General features: G+C 45.2%; 1 protein-coding gene and 1 long non-coding RNA gene across 5 annotated transcripts; both read left to right on the forward strand.

The window, feature by feature from the left end:
- Positions 1-1836: 1836 nt before the first annotated feature.
- On the forward strand, positions 1837-22835 carry LOC310674535 (uncharacterized protein). 4 transcript variants are annotated; one of them, XM_083433826.1, is made up of 3 exons: positions 1837-1998; positions 7915-8031; positions 22652-22835. In XM_083433826.1, exons 1-3 carry the CDS (start codon positions 1935-1937, stop codon positions 22816-22818), a joined length of 348 nt encoding a protein of 115 aa, XP_083289952.1. In that variant the 5' UTR covers positions 1837-1934; the 3' UTR covers positions 22819-22835. The 4 variants fall into 4 exon arrangements, with proteins under 4 accessions (XP_083289952.1, XP_083289950.1, XP_083289951.1 ...); XM_083433824.1 differs by having other exon boundaries at positions 1838-1998; positions 7912-8031; XM_083433825.1 differs by lacking the exons at positions 1837-1998; positions 7915-8031 and adding exons at positions 19925-20073; positions 21496-21612.
- On the forward strand, positions 12496-14956 carry LOC310674899. Its single transcript, XR_014509824.1, has 3 exons — positions 12496-12585; positions 14014-14130; positions 14767-14956. It is a non-coding gene; the product is annotated as an uncharacterized lncRNA (long non-coding RNA).
- Positions 22836-24351: the final 1516 nt, after the last annotated feature.

A 24351-nucleotide genomic window follows, 5' to 3' on the forward strand; every position in this document is an offset into this window, starting at 1 on the left:
AGCAAATTCCACTGTCGAACAGCTCTTACTGTCAGGAAGTTCTTCCTAATGTTTAGGTGAAATCTTCTTTCTTGTAGTTTGAATCCATTGCTCCGTGTCCGCTTCTCTGGAGCAGCAGAAAACAACCTTTCTCCCTCCTCCATGTGACATCCCTTCATATATTTGAACATGGCTATCATATCACCCCTTAACCTCCTCTTCTCCAGGCTAAACATGCCCAGCTCCCTTAGCCGTTCCTCATAAGGCATCGTTTCCAGGCCTTTGACCATTTTGGTTGCCCTCCTCTGGACACGTTCCAGTTTGTCAGTGTCCTTCTTGAACTGTGGTGCCCAGAACTGGACACAGTACTCCAGGTGAGGTCTGACCAGAGCAGAATACAGTGGCACTATTACTTCCATTGATCTAGATGCTATACTCCTATTGATGCAGCCCAGAATTGCATTGGCTTTTTTACCTGCTGCGTCACACTGTTGGCTCATGTCAGGTTTGTGATCAACCAAGACTCCTAGATCCTTTTCACATGTACTGATCTCAAGCCAGGTGTCACCCATCTTGTATTTGTGCCTCTCATTTTTTTTTTGCCTAAGTGCAATACTTTACATTTCTCCCTGTTAAAGTTCATCTTGTTTGTACTTTAGTCGTTTAGTCGTGTCCGACTCTTCGTGACCCCATGGACCAGAGCACGCCAGGCACTCCTATCTTCCACTGCCTCCCGCAGTTTGGTCAGATTCATGTTTGTAGCTTCGAGAACGCTGTCTAACCATCTTGTCCTCTGTCGTCCCCTTCTTCTTCTGCCCTCCATCTTTCCCAACATCAGGGTCATTTCCAGGGAGTCTTCTCTTCTCATGAGGTGGCCAACGTATTGGAGCCTCAGCTTCACGATCTGTCCTTCCAGTGAGCACTCAGGGCTGATTTCCTTAAGAATGGATAGGTTTGATCTTCTTGCAGTCCATGGGACTCTCAAGAGTCTCCTCCAGCACCACAGTTCAAAAGCATCAATTCTTCGGCGATCAGCCTTCTTTATGGTCCAGCTCTCACTTCCATACATCACTACTGGGAAAACCATGGCTTTTACTATACAGACCTTTGTTGGCAAGGTGATTTCTCTGCTTTTTAAGATGTTGTCTAGGTTTGCCATCGCCTTTCTGCCAAGGATCAGGCGTCTTTTAATTTTGTGACTGCTGTCACCATCTGCAGTGATCATGGAGCCCAAGAAAGTAAAATCTCTCACTGCCTCCATTTCTTCCCCTTCTATTTGCCAGGAGGTTACTGATTCGGCATTGGTAAACCTGGTTTTAGTGACCCTGGAGGGGTTGATGTGCATCAGCAGGGCTCCCCCTACTGATGGTTAACCCTTGTGAGACTTCCTGCAGGCAGACAGGAGTCAGATATAGTTGGTTCAATTCCAATCCCAAAGCCAATACTGCTCACATTGGCTAACCAAGAAAGTTGTGGCCTAAATTTTGCCCATATATGGTGTCCATCTGTCATTATTCAACATAAGGGGGAAGCCTCGGGGTCTTGGCATGCAATTACATTCAGTCGCAAGATAGCATTGGAGTGGGTCATGTTTTTATGTGTGGGCATTATTTATAAACTTTAGTAGGAACAGTTCTGGATCAGGGTCTGCAGCAAATATGAAATGCTGTAACTCATTCAAATTAATTTTAAAAATAGGATTCATAGTTAATTATATACACGTAAAGGCACTTAAAATTGTGGGGTTGTATCTTTTACAGCTTCTTATTTTGTCCTCAAGTGGGCTGATAGGACCACACTGCAGTTTCTTTGATCCTCTTCAGGGGACATGATGTTCTCTTGGATTCTTTTGGAGATGTCTCTTCATGGGGATAAAAGGAAGCCTCTTCTCCAGTTTGCTGAAAGCCAGTGTGACTTGAGCTGTGCTGTGACCACAGAACCCTCTCGATTCCAAGATGGCCCCGAAGAATCAGATCCTGCTCCTTGCAATCTCTGCCTTTCTCCTCCTCACATCTGGAGGTAAGGTCCATTGACAAGGGATCGGAGAAGGATTTTCACACAGAAAGTGAAATATACTCAGAGTCGCATAGTGATTTCATGCTCTTTATTCAGCTCATAGTGGTGAGGAGGAATGAATGCCAGTCCCCTCAAAGTATCTGCTTTATATACATTATTTACACAATGGGCTGCACATGATTGGCTAATTCCGGAATTCTACTGTAAGCCAATCAGGTTGTGGATTCACTCCTATCTGGAGCATGATTGGGTGGTTCCTGCCAACCAATCATACTGCTGCATTGTTCTAGGACCAATCAGACTGCTGCATTCTGAATCCTATTGTTCTAGGACCAATCAGACTGCTGCCTTTTGGATCCTATTGTTCTAGGACCAATCAGACTGCTGCAGTTTGGATCCTATTCAACTCAGTACATAACACCCCTCCCCTCTAAGTTCCAGTCCTGCCCGGGAGGTCGCATTCATAGTCCTCAAGGTACGCTGGCGGCCTACGTGTGCGTTGCGGCCTCTGGTGTTCCCTGGTCCGGGGTTCCGGTTCTGGCTCGTGTTCCAAGGATGCTGGCTGTGATGGGGCTGTTTGGTCTGGCGCAACTGGCTCGCTCAGTCGTGGTTCTGGTTCTGGTGTCCTTTCGGCCTCACGGGTCCTCTCTGTATTTACTGATTCTGCCTCTCCTGCTGGCCCCTGCTGCTCTATGGGCCTCACTGCCCCACTGTTCCCTTGGGACTCCTCTGACCTGTCCGCCGCCTCCTGGTTATCTCCCGGGAATCGTCGCCGTATCTGGTCGCAGTGGCGGCGCCAGCATTGCCCCCCATCTGTTAGCACCTCGTACGACACGGGGCCAGTGACCCTGGTGACCGTGGCAGGTACCCATGCAGGGCCTGCCCCAAAATTCTTTGCGTACACTGGGTCCTGGGCCTTGAAGGTCCGGGGGTTCCTGCCTTCCCCCACCACTACCTCATCCTGAGCTCTATCGGGGTGAAGGCGGTCCAATCTGATTGCAAGGCGCCGACCCATTAGTAGTTCAGCGGGGCTCCGGCCAGTCGTTGAGCTGGGGGTGCTGTGCTGTGCTAGAAGGAATGTGGCAAGGCGGTACTCCCAATCCCCTTGCGTCATGCGGCGAAGGGTGTCCTTGGTGGTCCGCACCATGCGTTCTGCTTGGCCATTGGTGGCAGGGTGGAATGGCGCCGAACGGATGTGGCGGATGGCATTCTGCGCTGTGAAGGTTTGGAATTCTCCTGACGTAAATGCAGTCCCGTTGTCTGAGACGAGAGTGTCAGGGAGCCCGTGGGTTGCAAACAGCCTGCGTAGTACCCGGATGGCTGCAGATGCAGAAGTGGACGGTACCAGTGCGACTTCCAGCCATTTGGTGTAGGAGTCCACCACTATGAAGAATGTTTTCCCCTGAAAGGGGCCAGCGAAGTCCACATGCAGGCGTGACCATGGTGCTCGGGCGGACTCCCAGGACTGGACTGGGGCCCTTGGGGGATCTGGGCGGGATTCTTGGCAGGCCTGGCAGTGTTTGACCCAGGCCTCTATCTCTCCGTCGATCCCCGGCCACCACACATAACTCCTGGCCAGGGCCTTCATTCTTACTACCCCTGGGTGTGTCTCGTGTAGGGCTGTGAGGACCCTTTTGCGGAGGGGCTGGGGAACAACGACCCTGCTTCCCCATAACAGGCACCCCTTGTGGGCCGACAGTTCATGTTTGCGAGTTGTGTAGCCAGCGAATTCTGGCCCAGGGCTGTTGCTGGGCCATCCCCTCCACACCCAGTCCAGGACCCGGGAGATGACCCTGTCTTTCTTGGAATGGTGTGCAACTTCTTGTGCCTGAATGGGGCGGTCGGGAAGCAGCTCCAGGCTCATAACCTCTTGTGCAGGTGCTGGGTCGGGGCCTGTTTCCGGTAGTGGTAGCCTGCTGAGGGCGTCCGCATGGCCCATTGCCTTCCCAGGGCGGTGAATCAGTGCATACTGGTAGCTGGCAAGGAAAATTGACCACCTGAGGACGCGAGGAGACAGCACTTGGGGGGTCTGCTTTTCGGGGGCAAACAAGCCAAGCAACGGCTTGTGGTCAGTCACCACGGTGAAGGGCCGCCCGTACAAGAAATCATGGAATTTTTTTACTCCCTTCACGATTGCCAGACCCTCCTTGTCGCTTTGCGAGTAGTTCCGCTCGGTTGCATTGAGTGTCTGGGAAAAGTATGCCACCGGTACCTCTCTTCCATCCGGGAGTTGGTGTCCCAGGACAGCGCCAATGCCATAGGGTGAGGCGTCGCATGCTAGCACCACCGGCAGCCTCTCGTCGAAGTGTGCCAAGACCGAGTTTGAGACAAGCAAGTCCTTGACTGCCTGGAATGCGGCCTCCTGGCGCTGGCCCCACACCCAAGGGGCCCGCTTGTCCAGGAGTCTGTGTAGGGGCTCTGCTACCGCTGCCTTGTGGGGAAGGAAGGAATGGTAAAAGTTCAATAGTCCCAAGAAGGCCTGAAGCTCAGTCTTGTTCTTGGGCGCTGGGGCATCGCAAATGGCCCGTACCTTGTCCCCAGTCGGGTGGACCCCTTCTGCATCCACCATAAATCCCAGAAAGTCCACCTGAGGCACTCCTAGTAGACATTTTTCCCGCTTCACCTTGAGACCCGCCGTCTGGAAACGGTGCAGAACGGTGCGGAGGCGGTCCTCAAACTCCTCTGGTGTGGGCCCGGCAATCAACACATCATCGAAGAAGGGGGTGACGCCAGGGATTCCTTTAAGGAGAGAGTCCATTAGATTCTGGAATATGCCTGGTGCCACGCTGACACCGAATTGCAGCCGCTTTACCCTGAACGCTCCTCTGTGCGTCACAATCGTCTGTGCCTCTGCTGTGGCCTCATCTACTGGTAGCTGTTGATATGCTTGGGCCAAGTCCAGCTTGCCAAAAATTTTCGACCCAGCCAGGGTGGCAAGGACATGGCTGACCACTGGCACTGGGTATGCATGGGCCGTGAGGGCCTTGTTTATGGTACATTTGTAGTCTGCGCAGATGCGGACCGAACCATTAGGCTTGACGGGTGTGACGATTGGGGTTTCCCAGGGGGCATTAGGCACCGGCTCCAGCACTCCTTGCTCCACGAGCCGGTCCAATTCCTCGTCTATACGGGGTTTCAGGGCGAACGGGACCCGGCGGGCCTTGAGCCTGACTGGTCGTACTGCGGGGTCAAGCTGTAGAGCAATGGGGGGCCCCGTATACTGTCCCAATTTCCCATCAAAAACCCCCGGAAATTCCTTGCATATGGCGTCCACGTCCACTTGTAAGCTAGTGTGGTTCACCCCGGTGACGGCTAGCCCCAGTGGTCCAAACCATGCCAATCCCAGTAAGCTAATGTAGGGGCCCTTGACCACAAGCAAGTCCAGTTGCCGCGTCCGCCCTCGGTATTGCACCCTGAAGGTCCCCACCCCCATTGTGGGGACCTTACGTTTCTGGAAGTCCCGGAGGGTGAATGGGGCCGGCCTGAGTTTGGGACCCCCAGTAGGACACAGTTTCCTTAACGTCCTTGCCGAGATTATGGATAGAGTTGAACCCGTGTCAAGCTCCATGCGGCATGGGGCCCCCTCTATCTGTACCTCTACATAAATTTTCTCTACGTTGGGGTGGGGCAACTGGTATACCTGGAAGTCCGTGAGCTCCGTTGAGTTGCCTTGGTGCGTTGGGCCCCGGGACCTGGGGCTCTTGGATTGGTCATCTGATGCCTGCCGTCGGGTGGGCCGAGCCCGACACACCCGGGCGATGTGTCCCGATTTTCTGCACTGCCTGCACTCTGCGTTGCGGAAACGGCAGGTCCTCCTCTCGTGACTTTCTCCACAGCTTGCGCAGTTTCCTCCTTCTCGTCGAGGCAGCTGTGGTATGTGGGCTGCTTGAGTGCGCTGCTGTACTCGGTGCACCTCCTCCCTGTCAGATCCTGAGTCGTCGGTGAGGTCTTCGTGGTGGACCCTCGGTTGGGGCGGCTGGCTCGGCCGTGCCTCTTGCGTCGACCTCTCAGCAGCTTCCGTTGCCAAGGCCTCCTCCAGAGCGACCTGGAACGTTAGGTTCTTCTTAGCGTAGAGGCGTCGTTGCAGCTTCTCATCCCTCAGGCCACCGACGAGGCGGTCACGAAGCATGTTCTCCAGCTCTGAGAAGTTGCAGAACCGGGCGGCTTGGCGGAGAGAGGTCACAAACCCAGTTATGGTTTCCCCAGGGGCTTGCCGCTTTGCGTAGAAGGCATTTCGCCGAGCCACCTCTGAGGGCTGTGGCGAAAAGTGCCCCTTCAGCTGCTCCATTATTGTTTTGTATGGAACCGTAGCGACGTCTTCAGGCGCAAGGAGAGCCCGGGCGATTTCAAACGTCTCCTCTCCGCAGACGCTGAAGAATATTGCCCTCTTCTTGGCGTCTTCTTCATCGGTGACCCCTTTGGCTTCTAGCAGGAAGGTGAAACGGGAGGCGTACGCTTCCCAGTCTCCAGATGCTGGGTTGAACGGCGAGAAGCTGCTGTTGGTTGCCATTCTGAGTTCCTTGTGTCCTGGAGCTGAAGCCTGGATACACGGTGCGAGGCAGCGGTGCGGCAGGTGGCGGTGCTGCGGTGCTGTGTGTGGCAGTCAGCTCAGCGGGATCCCATCCTCGTCGCCAGTGAAATATACTCAGAGTCGCATAGTGATTTCATGCTCTTTATTCAGCTCATAGTGGTGAGGAGGAATGAATGCCAGTCCCCTCAAAGTATCTGCTTTATATACATTATTTACACAATGGGCTGCACATGATTGGCTAATTCCGGAATTCTACTGTAAGCCAATCAGGTTGTGGATTCACTCCTATCTGGAGCATGATTGGGTGGTTCCTGCCAACCAATCATACTGCTGCATTGTTCTAGGACCAATCAGACTGCTGCATTCTGAATCCTATTGTTCTAGGACCAATCAGACTGCTGCCTTTTGGATCCTATTGTTCTAGGACCAATCAGACTGCTGCAGTTTGGATCCTATTCAACTCAGTACATAACAGAAAGCAATTCCTAAGCGAAGACCTGGCAAAGAAGGGAATCTCATTTCAAAAAATGAAGAAGACTGTTTGTTCCACATGCAAAAATGGTGGGGCCAATTTAGGCGTCATATTTGTTTGTTGTAGAAAAACATGAGGGAAATTTAGCCAAATATTCAATGCAATCCAGCTGTGTGTAAAAAATTCTCTGCTGAAATTCAGTGGCACAGTACAGGCAAAAGTAAATTAATAAGGTAGGTTCCAACAAAGCCAGCTGTTAGTGCAAGGATTTCTGCATCAGATGCAAGCTGTTGCTTGACACTGCTCAGTGCTCATGGCTCATCTACAAGACCTCTCCATTCTGATCACTTCCTCTGGTCACTCAACCTCTTTGTTCCTTAGTGTTCCTTAACAACATTCCTATTCTTGTCTGTCAGCCCACTCAACCTCACAGCTTAAACTTCCCTGTTATGTCTGAACAGGACCTTCCTTCTGTAGTCTAGTGTTCTTCAAACTTGGGTCAGCAGATGTTGTTGGGTGGATAACATCCTCTAATCCTCCCTAGTCACCTTAGCCAATGGTCAGGGTCCAGGGATAATGGGAGCTGCACTCCAACAACATTTAAGGATCCATAGTTGAAGAACAATGCTCTTGTTCCTTTGATCCACAGACTTCAGTCAAGATGAGTTTCTACTTCCTCACAAAAGCTAAATTCTTTACGCAGTGGCATGACAGTGACTCAGCCAGAAGGGAAAGCCCAGGGATGATGAAAATGGGTGACATTTCACCTGGATGACCTCTGGCCTCAGGGTTTCTTTTCTGCTGTATACATGAAGTATTGTAACAAAATTTGTCAGCTAAGGTGGTTTGGTCCTTTCTTCGCTGAGATTTGGGTTGGCAAGAGATTTGATCATGTACATTTTGTCTTCCCAAGCAGATGCTTTGTTATGTACGAAACGCAAAACCGATGTTCTAACCAGTGAGGTTGGTGAACGAACTGCCTGTAAAGTGCCGTCTGGACCACATGCCTGCTATACTGCGCATGTTTTTAGAGGTAATCTATATTCCAGAGCTCCAACTGCATATACCCAAACTGTTGAAACTCATCTCCCCAAACTTTCTCTTCTTTTGTTTTAATAAAACAAAGAGGGAATTCTTGCTGCAAAAATACTAGTATTCTCTCAAAAGATGGTGAGGGGGGAATACAGTCCCAGAAGCCCACTGTTAAGCATCTACTTCTTCCTGGCTATTAAAGCCGTACAGCACAGTCTCAGATCCTCCCACTTTGGAGGATTTGAGCCTGGGTGGTTGGTTTTTACACTTTCATGAATGTCTTCCTTGCATGCAGGGAATCTTTTTACAAAGCAGCAGAACTGCACAGGATCCTCCCACATAAAGACAAGCTAGACTGATCCTGCAAGGTGCACGCCTTAGTCCAAAGTACAGCATGTTTGTCTTGGGCCAGGGTTAAAGTCCTTTCTGAATAGTGGACCCTTTTCCCCTTATCTCATCTCTGGAGGAAGGAGAATGCGAGTAGCTTACTCAAGGTGTATCTCATGAGGACATGCAAATTTTACACATTTTATGTTGGCTGGTTTTAAGCGGGGGGAAGCAACCCACCATCCACTTTATTTATTTATTTGTTTGTTTGTTTGTTTGTTTGTTTGTTTGTAATTGATTTCTTGACAACAACAAAAAATGCAAACAACCAAAACAAATTATCAGAATTTTAAACCATATAGCATGACAGCCTGGAAGACCAAAATACAAAGATACAGTGTGCCTCCAAAGGCACAATAAAATATGAACTCGAACTCATATAAAGATTCCTTTTGCAAATAATAAAGAGTATTTGCCATCTGTAAGTTCCATTATTATTGAGAATAAAAGTTCAATATAGCCTTAAATGAGCCAGCCATTTGCGTATACTGATGACACAAAGCGCTCATGTGCCTCAGTACAAGTATAGGAAATAAAATATATGAAATATATGAAAAAAGTCATTTGAGCTGTACCTTTAAGATACTTTAGTTTATGAGATACCTATTCAAGAAGGGCAATTTGTCAAACCCTTTCTTTCTTTCTTTTCTCTCTGGATCTCGTTCTAGGAGGAGCACTGTCTGTAATATACCAAGACTGCTGTCAAAACTGTAAGCCACCTATAACTAGTACATTTTGTGATATCGAAAAAGAAGATCCAGAAAAGAAAGTGGCCATCAGAATTAACTGCTGTGACGACCGTGACTATTGTAATAGAATTGGAGATGGGCAATAAACCTAAACATGCATGGACCCTTTCCTTTCGACCACTTTTTCTTTCTCCCAATCAGATTTCATAAGGATCCCACAGGTAGAACTTGTGAAACACACTCTTTGTGAGACTGCATCTGAAGATGGAGTGAAACCTTCAGTTTCTTGAACAGTGTAGTCACCTGGTCATTCAATTGGTAAACTTTGCCAAGGCTCAAGCATTTTTGAAGGGAGATACTTTAGTTTAAAATGAATTATAGTAATTTATATCTAATCCAGAAGTAATTCTAAATAATAATAATAATAATAATAATAATAATAATAATATCCCTCCCAAGTTTCTATAAAAGGACTGGCAGCCCCACTTGAGCAGTTTCCCACTCTCTCTCCTGTTGTCAAGAGGACATTCCAAGGAGATGCCCCAACAACCCTGATAGAATCATTTGTCTGTTCTGAGCATGCCCAGACCTGTTTTCATGAAGGCCAGATCTCCCTAGCTTTCAGCATGGAGAGAACTTTGAGCATGCTCTGGTAACCAGAGAAGCAACAGGTAGCACAAGGTCAGATGTATGTGATGCAGAAAGTTGCACTGGCAGATAAACTTGGTTTTGTTACCAAGTGGTGAAAGCTCCTAAATTATTGGTATATGAACTCAAGAAGGGCTGGTGAGAGTCTTGTGGTTCAGCTGGAGCAACCAGCTCAAACCTCTCCACACGCTGTGATTCTCAGGTAGACGGAAGGGGAACAATAGGCTTGATTAACATTCCCTCCCAAAGTAAGCTAAACCTGGCAGAACAGCTTACTGTATGGTCCTGAAAGACCTACATTGGCTCCCAGTATGTTTCCAAGCACAATTCAAAGTGTTGGTGCTGACCTTTAAAGCACTAAACGGCCTTGACCTGAAAGAGTGTCTCCATGCCCATCGTTCTGCCCAGACATTGAGGTTCAGCTCCAAGGGCCTTCTGCTGGTTCTTTCACTGCAAAAAGTGAGGTTACATGGAACCAGGCAGAGGGCCTTCTCACTAGTGGTGCCCGCCCTGTGGAACACCCTCCCATCAGAAGTCAAGGAAATAACAGCTATCTGACTTCTAGAAGACATCTGAAGGCAGCCCTATTTAGGGAAGTTTTTAAGGATTGATGTTTATTGTGTTTTTAATATGCTGTTGGAAGCCGCCCAGAGTGGCTGGGGAAACTCAGCCAGGTGGGCGGCGTATAAATAAATGATGATGATGATGATGATGATGATGATGCCCTTCATGCATTAATTAGACATAAGCATGTTGGTTATGTGAGGCTGGTTATCCCACAGTTTCCCTGGAGGGTCAGTGAGAGAGTAAGCATGGCAGAGTGTGTAGTATTTGACTCCATCAGAGCATTTACCGTATTTTTTGCTCTATAAGACTCACTTTTTCCCTCCTAAAAAGTAAGGGGAAATGTGTGTGCGTCTTCTGGAGTGAATGCAGGCTGTGCAGCTATCCCAGAAGCCAGAACAACAAGAGGGATCTGGCTTCTGAGATTCAGAATATTTTTTTTCTTGTTTTACTCCTCCAAAAACTACGTGCGTCTTATGCTCTGGTGCGTCTTATAGAGCAAAAAATATGGTACGTAGCACTGGCCTCCTAGCTCCGACTCATCCTCTGAGTAATTTGCAGCATCTCCACTGCTGGAAAGTCAGGTAAACACTTCTCCTCCCTGAAGGCTGACACCTGCACATTCTGAGCCCCCAAAGAGCAATAGAACTGTGAGGTGGGCATGAACCTTTTCAAAGAATTCTAAACATCCTGGTGAAGAATGATGGAGACATGTCACGGAAAACATTTAGACTGATGTGCAGCTTTATTCACAACAACCACAGAAGGAAGCAGATATGGAGGAATTCTTGAAAGAAAATGGGCTACCGGAAATATCTCAAGAAAGTAAATTTAAATTGAGCTGCAGGATAACAGAACAAGAGGTAGAGAGCGCCATCCAAAATATGAAACTTGGCAAGTCCCCAGGACCTGATGGGTTGACGGCAAGATATTATAAATCAATGAAAGACTGGCTAATTCAACCCTTGAAGGATATATGTAATGACATATTACAGGGGAAAAGGACACCAGAAACGTGGAAAGAAGCTTTTGTGACTCTCATACCAAAGACAGAATCGGAAAAACACCAACTTAAGAACTATCGGCCTATATCATTACTTAATGTGGATTATAAAATTTTTGCTGACATTTTGGCTAGAAGATTAAAGAGGGTTTTAGCGGAGGAGATTCACAAGGACCAAGCAGGCTTTCTCCCAGGAAGGCACCTATCTGATAATGTAAGGAATATAATTGACATTTTGGAACTTTTACAGGAAAGAATAAACACAAAAGCAGCTTTAGTATTTGTGGACGCGGAGAAAGCCTTTGATAACATTTCTTGGGGTTTTATGAAAAAGAATCTCCATAGTATGGGGGTAGGCCAAGAGTTCGAAAATGGTATAGGTGCAATCTATTCTGAACAAAAAGCAAAATTAATTGTTAACAATGTTTTGACTGAAGAGTTCAGAATAGAAAAAGGAACACGACAAGGTTGTCCTATTTCCCCTCTGCTTTTTATATCGGTCCTGGAGGTGTTGCTGAATATGATTAGAAAGGACCAGATGGTAAGAGGGATACAGGTCGGAGTTAAACAATTTAAATTAAGAGCATTTGCAGATGACTTGGTTTTGACATTGCAGGAGCCAGAGTCCAGTGTGAAGAGGGTTTTAGAACTGATTCAAGAGTTTGGTCGATTAGCAGGTTTTAAACTCAACAAAACAAAAACTAAGGTTTCGACAAAGAATCTAACAGAAAAAGAGAAAGAAAGGTTTCAGAATGAGACAGGTTTGACAGTGGTGAAAAAAGTGAAATATCTGGGAATTATTATGACCTCAAAAAATGGGAACTTATATAAGGATAACTACGAAAAATGTTGGATGGAGATAAAAAAAAGATCTAGATATATGGTCTAATCTAAAACTCTCACTGTTAGGTCGTAAAATTAATTCAAATTAATTTTAAAAATAGGATTCATAGTTAATTATATACACGTAAATGCACTTATAATTGTGGGGTTGTATATTTACAGCTTCTTATTTTGTCCACAAGTGGGCTGATAGGACCACACTGCAGTCTCTTTGATCCTCTTCAGGGGACAGGATGTTCTCTTGGATTCTTTTGGAGATGTCTCTTCATGGGGATAAAAGGAAGCGTCTTCTCCAGTTTGCTGAAAGCCAGTGTGACTTGAGCTGTGCTGTGACCACAGAACCCTCTCGATTCCAAGATGGCTCCGAAGAATCAGATCCTGCTCCTTGCAATCTCTGCCTTTCTCTTCCTCACATCTGGAGGTAAGGTCCATTGACAAGGGACCGGAGAAGGATTTTCACACAAAAAGCAATTCCTAAGCAAAGACATGGCAAAGAAGGGAATCTCATTTCGAAAAAGGGAGAAGATTGGTTGTTCCACATGCAAAAATGGCAGGTCAATTTAGGCGTCATATTTGTTTGTTGTAGAAAAACATGAGGGTAATTTAGCCAAATATTCAATCCAATCCAGCTGTATGTAAAAAATTATCTGCTGGAATTCAGTGTCTATATATGTATGCAGAAAGCTGGCACAGTACAGGCAAAAGATAGGAGTTCATTAAATCATAAGGTAGGTTCCAACTGAGGATGTTTCACCCCTCCCATTGCAAGAATCTGCTGACAATGTTTCAGAAAGGAGGGAGCGAATTTTGCTCATCGCTTCTTCCGCTCCAGCCTTTGGGAGTCTGAGTGTATATAGATAAGGTGACTGCTCAAGCAGCTGTAACACTCATGCAGTCCAGCGCCTCCGATTAGTTTTTAGTTAGTTTATGCAGTAGCTGTAGAGAATAAAAGAAGTTATACTTCAGAGCTGTCGTTCGTGTGGTTCATACCTGCTGTACTCCACTGACTTTTGGAACTGAGTTTGGTGCTCACAGCTCTAAGTTGTGAGTCCACAGCACTTAGACCTGCTCCATGCAGTGGAAGGTCTCTGGAAGTGCTTTTCCAGCTCACCTGGCCCAGTCGGGGCTGAAGAGGTCGAGCCCAGTTGTGGGCACTGGCTCAAAGGCGAAGCTGACACCAACAAAGTCATCTGTTAGTGCAAGGATTTCTGCCTCAGATGCAACCTGTTGCTTGCTCAGTGCTCATGGCCCATGTCCAAGTCCTCTCTCTATTCTGATCACTTCCTCTAGTCACTCAACCTCTTTCTTCCTTAGTGTTCCTTAACTACATTCCTCTTCTTGTCTGTCAGCCCACTCGACCTCACAGCTTAAACTTCCCTGTTATGTCTGAACAGGTCCTTCTTTCTCTAGTCAAGTGTTCTTCAGACTTGGGTCAGCAGATGTTGTTGGGTGGATAACATCCTCTCAATCTCCCTAGTCAGCTTAGCCAAGGGTCAGGGTCCAGAGGTGATAGGAGCTGCACTCCAACAACATTTAAGGATCCATAGTTGAAGAACAATGCTCTTGTTCCTTTGATCCACAGACTTCAGTCAAGATGAGTTTCTACTTCCTCACAAAAACTAAATTCTTTACGCAGTGGCATGACAGTGACTCAGCCAGAAGGGAAAGCCCAGGGATGATGAAAATGGGTGACATTTCACCTGGATGACCTCTGGCCTCAGGGTTTCTTTTCTGCTGTATACATGAAGTATTGTAACAAAATTTGTCAGCTAAGGTGGTTTGGTCCTTTCTTCGCTGAGATTTGGGTTGGCAAGAGATTTGATCATGTACATTTTGTCTTCCCAAGCAGGTGCTTTGTTATGTACGAAAGGGATAACCAAGGTTCTAACCAGTGAGGCTGGTGAACAAACAGTCTGTGAAGTGCCGTCTGGACCACATGCCTGCTATACTGCACATGTTTTTAAAGGTAATCTATATTCCAGAGCTCCAACTGCATATACCCAGAGAATGCGAGTAGATTACTCAAGGTGTATCTCATGAGGGCATGCAAATTTTACACATTTTATGTTGGCTAGTTTTAAGAGGGGAGGGAAACAACCCACCATCCACTTTATTTATTTATTTATTTATTTATTTATTTATTTATTTATTTATTTATTTATTTATTATTGATTTCTTGACAACAACAAAAAGTGCAAACAACCAAAACAAATTATCCGAATTTTAAACCATATAGCATGACAGCCTGGAAGACCAAAATACAAAGATACAGTGTGCCTCCAAAGGGACAATAAAATATGAACTCGAACTCATATAAAGATTCCTTTTACAAATAATAAAGAGTATTCGCCATCTGTAAGTTCCATTATTATTGAGAATAAAAGTTCAATATAGCCTTAAATGAGCCAGCCATTTGCGTGTACTGACAACACAAAGCGCTCGTGTGCCTCAGTACAAGTATAGGAAATAAAATATATGAAATATATGAAAAAAGTCATTTGAGCTGTGCCTTTAAGATACTTTAGTTTATGAGATACCTATTCAAGAAGGGCAATTTGTGAAACCCTTTCTTTCTTTCTTTTCTCTCTGGATCTCGTTCTAGGAGGAGCGCTGTCTGTAATATACCAAGACTGCTGTCAAAACTGTAAGCCACCTATAACTAGTACATTTTGTGATATCGAAAACGAATATCCACAACAGAACGTGGCCATCAAAATCAAAATTGACTGCTGTGACGACCGTGACTATTGTAATATAATTGGAGATGGGCAATAAACCTAAACATGCATGGACCCTTTCTTTCGACCACTTTTTCTTTCTCCCAATCGGATTTCATAAGGATCCCACAGGTAGAACTTGTGAAACACACTCTTTGTGAGACTGCATCTGAAGATGGAGGGAAACCTTCAGTTTCTTGAACAATGTAGTCACCTGGTCATTCAATTGGTAAACTTTGCCAAGGCTCAAGCATTTTTGAAGGGAGATACTTTAGTTTAAAATGAATTATAGTAATTTATATCTAATCCAGAAGTAATTCTAAATAATAATAATAATAATAATAATAATAATAATATCCCTCCCAAGTTTCTATAAAAGGACTGGCAGCCCCACTTGAGCAGTTTCCCGCTCTCTCTCCTGTTGTCAAGAGGACATTCCAAGGAGATGCCCCAACAACCCTGATAGAATCATCTGTCTGTTCTGAGCATGCCCAGACCTGTTTTCATGAAGGCCCGATCTCCCTAGCTTTCAGCATGGAGAGAACTTTGAGCATGCTCTGGTAGCCAGAGAAGCAACTGGTAGCACAAGGTCAGATGTGTGTGATGCAGAAAGTTGCACTGGCAGTTAAACTTGGTTTTGTTACCAAGTGGTGAAAGCTCCTAAATTATTGGTATATGAACTCAAGAAGGGCTGGTGAGAGTCTTGTGGTTCAGCTGGAGCAACCAGCTCAAACCTCTTCACACGCTGTGATTCTCGGGTAGACTGAAGGGGAACAATAGGCTTGATTAACATTCCCTCCCAAAGTAAGCTAAACCTGGCAGAACAGCTTACTGTACGGTCCTGAAAGACCTACATTGGCTCCCAGTATGTTTCCAAGCACAATTCAAAGTGTTGGTGCTGACCTTTAAAGCACTAAACGACCTTGACCTGAAAGAGTGTCTCCATGCCCATCGTTCTGCCCAGACATTGAGGTTCAGCTCCAAGGGCCTTCTGCTGTTTCTTTCACTGGAAAAAGTGAGGTTACATGGAACCAGGCAGAGGGCCTTCTCAGTAGTGGTGCCCGCCCTGTGGAACACCCTCCCATCAGATGTCAAGGAAATAACAACTATCTGACTTCTAGAAGACATCTGAAGGCAGCCCTATTTAGGGAAGTTTTTAAGGATTGATGTTTATTGTGTTTTTAATATGCTGTTGCAAGCCGCCCAGAGTGGCTGGGGAAACTCAGCCACGTGGGCGGCGTATAAATAGATGATGATGATGATGATGATGCCCTTCATGCATTAATTAGACATAAGCAAGTTGGTTATGTGAGGCTGGTTATCCCACAGTTTCCCTGGAGGGTCAGTGAGAGAGTAAGCATGGCAGAGTGTGTAGTATTTGACTCCATCAGAGCATTTACCGTATTTTTTGCTCTATAAGACTCACTTTTTCCCTCCCAAAAAGTAAGGGGAAATGTGTGTGCGTCTTCTGGAGTGAATGCAGGCTGTGCAGCTATCCCAGAAGCCAGAACAACAAGAGGGATCTGGCTTCTGAGATTCAGAATATATTTTTTCTTGTTTTCCTCCTCCAAAAACTACGTGCGCCTTATACTCTGGTGGTTATACACTGAATTAAAAAGCACATCTCCACAGAACTGAGAGATTGCCAAGCCAATTTCTGGATTCTAAGCCTTCATCTCTCGCTGCTTATAGCTAGGTTGTAGCAGGAGGCTGGGTGCTGAATGTGGTCCTCTCTATATGGCCTCCCAGATTCTTCTTGGCCAGTCCTTCTCACCAGGCCATGTCACCATCTCACCTGTCTTTGCTCTGCATCCTCTCTCAGTCCGTTTTCCCATTTGGAATGTGTCCTACAGCTCTGGTCATGCCTTGCCTTTTCCTCCCAGGAGAGAGGAATGAGAAATATAGCCTTGTGTAGACTAGACACCTGTCATTTAAAGTCATTCCACGCTGGTCTGGCGCTGCCCATATGAAAGATTATATGGGCCTAGCCTGTAAGTTCAACACATAAAAGCAAGTAGAGCCTATCTTCACATTCTCTCTCTACTTCATTCAGCACAATTTTAGGTTTGGGGAATGTTGGTTTGTTAGTTTGTTTGTTTGCACAGTTAGATTAAGGTTACAAATAAGTTTTATAGACAGATTTGAATGGGTTTTTAATAAAAAAGTGGCATATAAATTGTATGAAATTAACTAAAAATAAACACACAGAAGTCTTCTTAAGTATATCTGTAACACCTGTGAGGTTTGTGCCTAGGGGTGGGGGAGAAACTTGATTCAGTTGGCATTTAAAGGTGAATATACCAAATTTACACTTTGGGAAATAATACGCGACCAGATTCAGGGTCCTCCTTCAAAATTCACTTGTCTCTGAATTTTGCAATACAAGTAAATGTGTAGACTTAGGCATGCTTTCCAACTAGCTGAGTCCCAAAATTGGGACACGCATCTTCCCAGCCGTACTCCAATGTGAGTCATGTGACCACACAAGATTGTGTCACTGGAAAAAGTGGGTTTTATAGAGGTGAGATTTTGGTGTGAAATTGAGGTGCCCAAAATAGCTAGCAGGCTCTCATGCAAAGAAAGGGATGTCCTGCTTGCGGAATATGCTCGGGTATAGTATGTTTTACAAATATGTTTATATTAGGAGAAAAATCATATTAAGATTTCAATGAATTTTCATGAGGACTTCCTTTCTGAACAAAAAAAAGTGTCAACTAATTTGATGATGTGAAATTAGGAAAATGAGAAACTGAGAGAAATCAAAATCGGCAGATTCAGCCATTACTGATTTTGCTACTTATGTTCCAGGTTTTCTTCTGCAACCTTATGGGGGGGGGAATAAAAATAAAACCAAGACACCAGAATAACATAGTAGCTTTCATTCTTATCAGTTCACGGAATTACAGAGATAGCCACAACTTCAACTTGATCTTCTTGAGAAAGGAAATGGTGAAGGGCAGCCAAAGATGTAAGAATATATATATATGCTGGTCTATGTTGAAGTACTTCAGGTGGCTTTAAGACTTTTCTAAATATCTTTATTGCAGAAGTCACTGTCACTGCAACATTTTACGATGACTTTGGTGTCATCAAAGCTTCCTTCAGCATTGCAGTCTTCATTTCTCCAGCATCCACGTACAATGGAATATAGGTTTCCCCCTAAGGGGGGGCATGCAAAACCCTCTAGAAGATACCCTGTCTTTATAAGATGGAGAAATGAAAGGGCCATGAAATCATAACCTGGCCACATGAATATGCGATATGGAATATGAGATATGAAAGCAGGAGAGAGAGAGCTTTGAAAGCTTTATTGTGTTTTTTTGTTTGTTTTCTAAATGTTCTTTGATGGCTTCTGGGTGCACTCATAAGTTACACTTCATGGAATTCATTGAAATCAACTATACCTAATAGTGCAAGTAAATGTTTATGGACAGGAGTTGGATCATTATGATCAGTGATATTTCAGTTTCCTGGGACAGGCTGAGCTGTGCATCAGCTGAGCATTCACCATTCACCCTAAGTACAATGTGCATGTGTTGTTGTTGTTTAGTCGTTTAGTCGTGTCCAACTCTTCGTGACCCCATGGACACCATGACTTTGGTGTCATCAAAGCTTCCTTCAGCATTGCAGTCTTCATTTCTCCAGCATCCATGTACAATGGAATATAGGTTTCCACGTAAGGGGAGGGCATGGGAAAAGAGTGAGCCGTGCTATTTTTACCATAATAATTAATTATTCCTAGTATAGGTCTAGGCGCCATATACACCTGCACTGGGCTACTGATTGTCAGGGACTGGGCAGAGGAGGAATGGTTACTGATTGTTGTTCTTTAGTCGTTTAGTCGTGTCCGACTCTTCGTGACCCCATGGACCAGAGCACGCCAGGCACTCCTATCTTCCACTGCCTCCCACAGTTTGGTCAGACTCATGTTTGTAGCTTTGAGAACGCTGTCTAACCATCTTGTCCTCTGTCGTCCCCTTCTTCTTGTGCCCTCCATCTTTCCCAACATCAGGCTCTTTTCCAGGGAGTCTTCTCTTCTCATGAAGTGGCCAAAGTATTGGAGCCTCAGCTTTACGATCTGTCCTTCCAGTGAGCACTCAGGGCTGATTTCCTTAAGAATGGATAGGTTTGATCTTCTTGCAGTCCATGGGACTCTCAAGAGTCTCCTCCAGCACCACAGTTCAAAAGCATCAATTCTTCGGCGATCAGCCTTCTTTATGGTCCAGCTCTCACTTCCATACATCACTACTGGGAAAACCTTGGCTTTTACTATACGGACCTTTGTTGGCAAGCTGATGTCTCTGCTTTTTAAGAAGTTGTCTAGGTTTGCCATCGCCTTTCTGCCAAGGATCAGGCGTCTTTTAATTTCGTGACTGCTGTCACCATCTGCAGTGATCATGGAGCCCAAGAAAGTAAAATCTCTCACTGCCTCCATTTCTTCCCCTTCTATTTGCCAGGAGGTTACTGATTCGGCATTGGTAAACCTGGTTTTAGTGACCCTGGAGGGGTTGATGTGCATCAGCAGGGCTCCCCCTACTGATGGTTAACCCTTGTGAGACTTCCTGTAGGCAGACGGGAGTCAGATATAGTTGGTTCAATTCCAATCCCAAAGCCAATACTGCTCACATTGGCTAACCAAGAAAGTTGTGGCCTAAATTTTGCCCATATATGGTGTCCATCTGTCATTATTCAACATAAGGGGGAAGCCTCGGGGTCTTGGCATGCAATTACATTCAGTCGCAAGATAGCATTGGAGTGGGGAATGTTTTTATGTGTGGGCATTATTTATAAACTTTAGTAGGAACAGTTCTGGATCAGGATCTGGAGCAAATATGAAATGTGTAACTCATTCAAATTAATTTTAAAAATAGGATTCATAGTTAATTATATACACGTAAATGCACTTATAATTGTGGGGTTGTATCTTTTACAGCTTCTTATTTTGTCCACAAGTGGGCTGATAGGACCACACTGCAGTCTCTTTGATCCTCTTCACGGGACATGATGTTCTCTTGGATTCTTTTGGAGATGTCTCTTCATGGGGATAAAAGGAAGCCTCTTCTCCAGTTTGCTGAAAGCCAGTGTGACTTGAGCTGTGCTGTGACCACAGAACCCTCTCGATTCCAAGATGGCCCCGAAGAATCAGATCCTGCTCCTTGCAATATCTGCCTTTCTCCTCCTCACATCTGGAGGTAAGGTCCATTGACAAGGGATCGGAGAAGGATTTTCACACAGAAAGCAATTCCTAAGCGAAGACCTGGCAAAGAAAGGAATCTCATTTCAAAAAAGGGAGAAGATTGGTTGTTCCACATGCAAAAACGGCAGGGCCAATTTAGGCGTCATATTTGTTTGTTGTAGAAAAACATGAGGGTAATTTAGCCAAATATTCAATCCAATCCAGCTGTATGTAAAAAATTATCTGCTGGAATTCAGTGTATATATATGTATGCAGAAAGCTGGCACAGTACAGGCAAAAGATAGGAGTTCATTAAATCATAAGGTAGGTTCCAACTGAGGATGTTTCACCCCTCCCATTGCAAGAATCTGCTGACAATGTTTCAGAAAGGAGGGGGCGAATTTTGCTCATCGCTTCTTCCGCTTCAGCCTGTGGGAGTCTGAGTGTATATAGATAAGGTGACTGCTCAAGCAGCTGTAACACTCATGCAGTCCAGTGTCTCCGATTAGTTTTTAGTTAGTTTATGCAGTAGCTGTAGAGAATGAAAGAAGTTATACTTCAGAGCTGTCGTTCATGTGGTTCATACCTGCTGTGCTCCACTGACTTTTGGAACTGAGTTTGGTGCTCACAGCTCTAAGTTGTGAGTCCACAGCACTTAGACCTGCTCCATGCAGTGGAAGGTCTCTGGAAGTGCTTTTCCAGATCACCTGGCCCAGTCGGGCCTGAAGAGGTCGAGCCCAGTTGTGGGCACTGGCTCAAAGGCGAAGCTGACACCAACAAAGTCATCTGTTAGTGCAAGGATTTCTGCCTCAGATGCAACCTGTTGCTTGCTCAGTGCTCATGGCCCATGTCCAAGACCTCTCTCCATTCTGATCACTTCCTCTAGTCACTCAACCTCTTTCTTCCTTAGTGTTCCTTAACTACATTCCTCTTCTTGTCTGTCAGCCCACTCGACCTCACAGCTTAAACTTCCCTGGTATGTCTGAACAGGTCCTTCTTTCTCTAGTCAAGTGTTCTTCAGACTTGGGTCATTGTTGGGTGGATAACATCCTCTCAATCTCCCTAGTCAGCTTAGCCAAGGGTCAGGGTCCAGAGATGATGGGAGCTGCACTCCAACAACATTTAAGGATCCATAGTTGAAGAACAATGCTCTTGTTCCTTTGATCCACAGACTTCAGTCAAGATGAGTTTCTACTTCCTCACAAAAGCTAAATTCTTTACGCAGTGGCATGACAGTGACTCAGCCAGAAGGGAAAGCCCAGGGATGATGAAAATGGGTGACATTTCACCTGGATGACCCCTGGCCTCAGGGTTTCATTTCTGCTGTATACATGAAGTATTGTAACAAAATTTGTCAGCTAAGGTGGTTTGGTCCTTTCTTAGCTGAGATTTGGGTTGGCAAGAGATTTGATCATGTACATTTTGTCTTCCCAAGCAGATGCTTTGTTATGTACGAAACGCAAAACCGATGTTCTAACCAGTGAGGCTGGTGAAGAAACTGTCTGTGAAGTGCCGTCTGGACCACATGCCTGCTATACTCTGCAGGAGTTTCGAGGTAATCTATATTCCAGAGCTCCAACTGCATATACCCAAACTGTTGAAACTCATCTCCCCAAACTTTCTCTTCTTTTGTTTTAATAAAACAAAGAGGGAATTCTTGCTGCAAAAATACTAGTGTTCTCTCAAAAGATGGTGAGGGGGGAATACAGTCCCAGAAGCCCACTGTTAAGCATCTACTTCTTCCTGGCTATTGAAGCCGCACAGCACAGTCTCAAATCCTCCCACTCTGGAGGATTTGAGCCTGGGTGTTTGGTTTTTGCACTTTCATGAATGTCTTCCTTGCATGCAGGGAATCTGTTTGCAAAGCAGAAAAACTGCACAGGATCCTCCCACATAAAGACAAGCTAGATTGATCCTGCAAGGTGCACGCCTTGGTCCAAAGTAAAGCATGTTTGTCTTGGGCCAGGGTTAAAGTCCTCTCTGAGCAGTGGACCCTTTTCCCCTTATCTCATCTCTGGAGGAAGGAGAATGCGAGTAGCTTACTCAAGGTGTATCTCATGAGGACATGCAAATTTTACACATTAATGTTGGCTGGTTTTAAGTGGGGGGGACAACCCACCATCCACTTTATTTATTATTTATTTATTTATTTATTTTTAATTGATTTCTTGACAACAACAAAAAGTGCAAACAACCAAAACAAATTATCAGAATTTTAAACCATATAGCATGACAGCCTGGAAGACCAAAATACAAAGATACAGTGTGCCTCCAAAGGGACAATAAAATATGAACTCGAACTCATATAAAGATTCCTTTTACAAATAATAAAGAGTATTCGCCATCTGTGAGTTCCATTATTATTGAGAATAAAAGTTCAATATAGCTTTAAATGAGCCAGCCATTTGCATATACTGACGACACAAAGCGCTCGTGTGCCTCAGTACAAGTATAGGAAATAAAATATATGAAATATATGAAAAAAGTCATTTGAGCTGTACCTTTAAGATACTTTAGTTTATGAGATACCTATTCAAGAAGGGCAATTTGTCAAACCCTTTCTTTCCTTATTTTCTCTCTGGATCTTGTTCTAGGAGGAACGCTGTCTGTAATACACCAAGACTGCTGTCAAAACTGTAAGCCACCTGTAACTAGTACATTTTGTGATACCAAAGGCGAATATCTAGAACGGAACGTGGCCATCAAAATTGACTGCTGTGACGACCGTGACTATTGTAATATAATTGGAGATGGGCAATAAACCTAAACATGCATGGACCCTTTCCTTTCGACCACTTTTTCTTTCTCCCAATCAGATTTCATAAGGATCCCATAGGTAGAACTTGTGAAACACACTCTTTGTGAGACTGCATCTGAAGATGGAGTGAAACCTTCAGTTTCTTGAACAGTGTAGTCACCTGGTCATTCAGTTGGTAAACTTTGCCAAGGCTCAAGCATTTTTGAAGGGAGATACTTTAGTTTAAAATGAATTATAGTAATTTATATCTAATCCAGAAGTAATTCTAAATAATAATAATAGTAATAGTAATAGTAATAATAATATCCCTCCCAAGTTTCTATAAAAGGACTGCCAGCCCCACTTGAGCAGTTTCCCACTCTCTCTCCTGTTGTCAAGAGGACATTCCAAGGAAATGCCCCAACAACCCTGATAGAATCATCTGTCTGTTCTGAGCATGCCCAGACCTGTTTTCATGAAGGCCCGATCTCCCTAGCTTTCAGCATGGAGAGAACTTTGAGCATGCTCTGGTAACCAGAGAAGCAGCAGGTAGCACAAGGTCAGATGTATGTGATGCAGAAAGTTGCACTGGCAGTTCAACTTGGTTTTGTTACCAAGTGGTGAAAGCTCCTAAATTATTGGTATATGAACTCAAGAAGGGCTGGTGAGAGTCTTGTGGTTCAGCTGGAGCAACCAGTTCAAACCTCTTCACACGCTGTGATTCTCGGGTAGACGGAAGGGGAACAATAGGCTTGATTAACATTCCCTCCCAAAGTAAGCTAAACCTGGCAGGACAGCTTACTGTATGGTCCTGAAAGACCTACATTGGCTCCCAGTATGTTTCCAAGCACAATTCAAAGTGTTGGTGCTGACCTTTAAAGCACTAAACGGCCTTGACCTGAAAGAGTGTCTCCATGCCCATCGTTCTGCCCAGACATTGAGGTTCAGCTCCAAGGGCCTTCTGTTGGTTCTTTCACTGCAAACAGTGAGGTTACATGGAACCAGGCAGAGGGCCTTCTCAGTAGTGGTGCCCGCCCTGTGGAACACCCTCCCATCAGATGTCAAGGAAATAACAACTATCTGACTTCTAGAAGACATCTGAAGGCAGCCCTATTTAGGGACGTTTTTAAGGATTGATGTTTATTGTGTTTTTAATATGCTGTTGGAAGCCGCCCAGAGTGGCTGGGGAAACTCAGCCAGGTGGGCAGCGTATAAATAAAGGATGATGATGATGATGATGCCCTTCATGCATTAATTAGACATAAGCATGTTGGTTATGTGAGGCTGGTTATCCCACAGTTTCCCTGGAGGGTCAGTGAGAGAGTAAGCATGGCAGAGTGTGTAGTATTTGACTCCATCAGAGCATTTACCGTATTCCTTGCTCTATAAGACTCACTTTTTCCCTCCTAAAAAGTAAGGGGAAATGTGTGTGCGTCTTCTGGAGTGAATGCAGGCTGTGCAGCTATCCCAGAAGCCAGAACAACAAGAGAGATCTGACTTCTGAGATTCAGAATATTTTTTTTCTTGTTTTCCTCCTCCAAAAACTAGGTGCGTCTT

The sequence above is a fragment of the Podarcis tiliguerta genome (genome assembly GCF_965153285.1).
Source record: "Podarcis tiliguerta genome assembly, chromosome: 3".
NCBI lineage: Eukaryota > Metazoa > Chordata > Lepidosauria > Squamata > Lacertidae > Podarcis > Podarcis tiliguerta.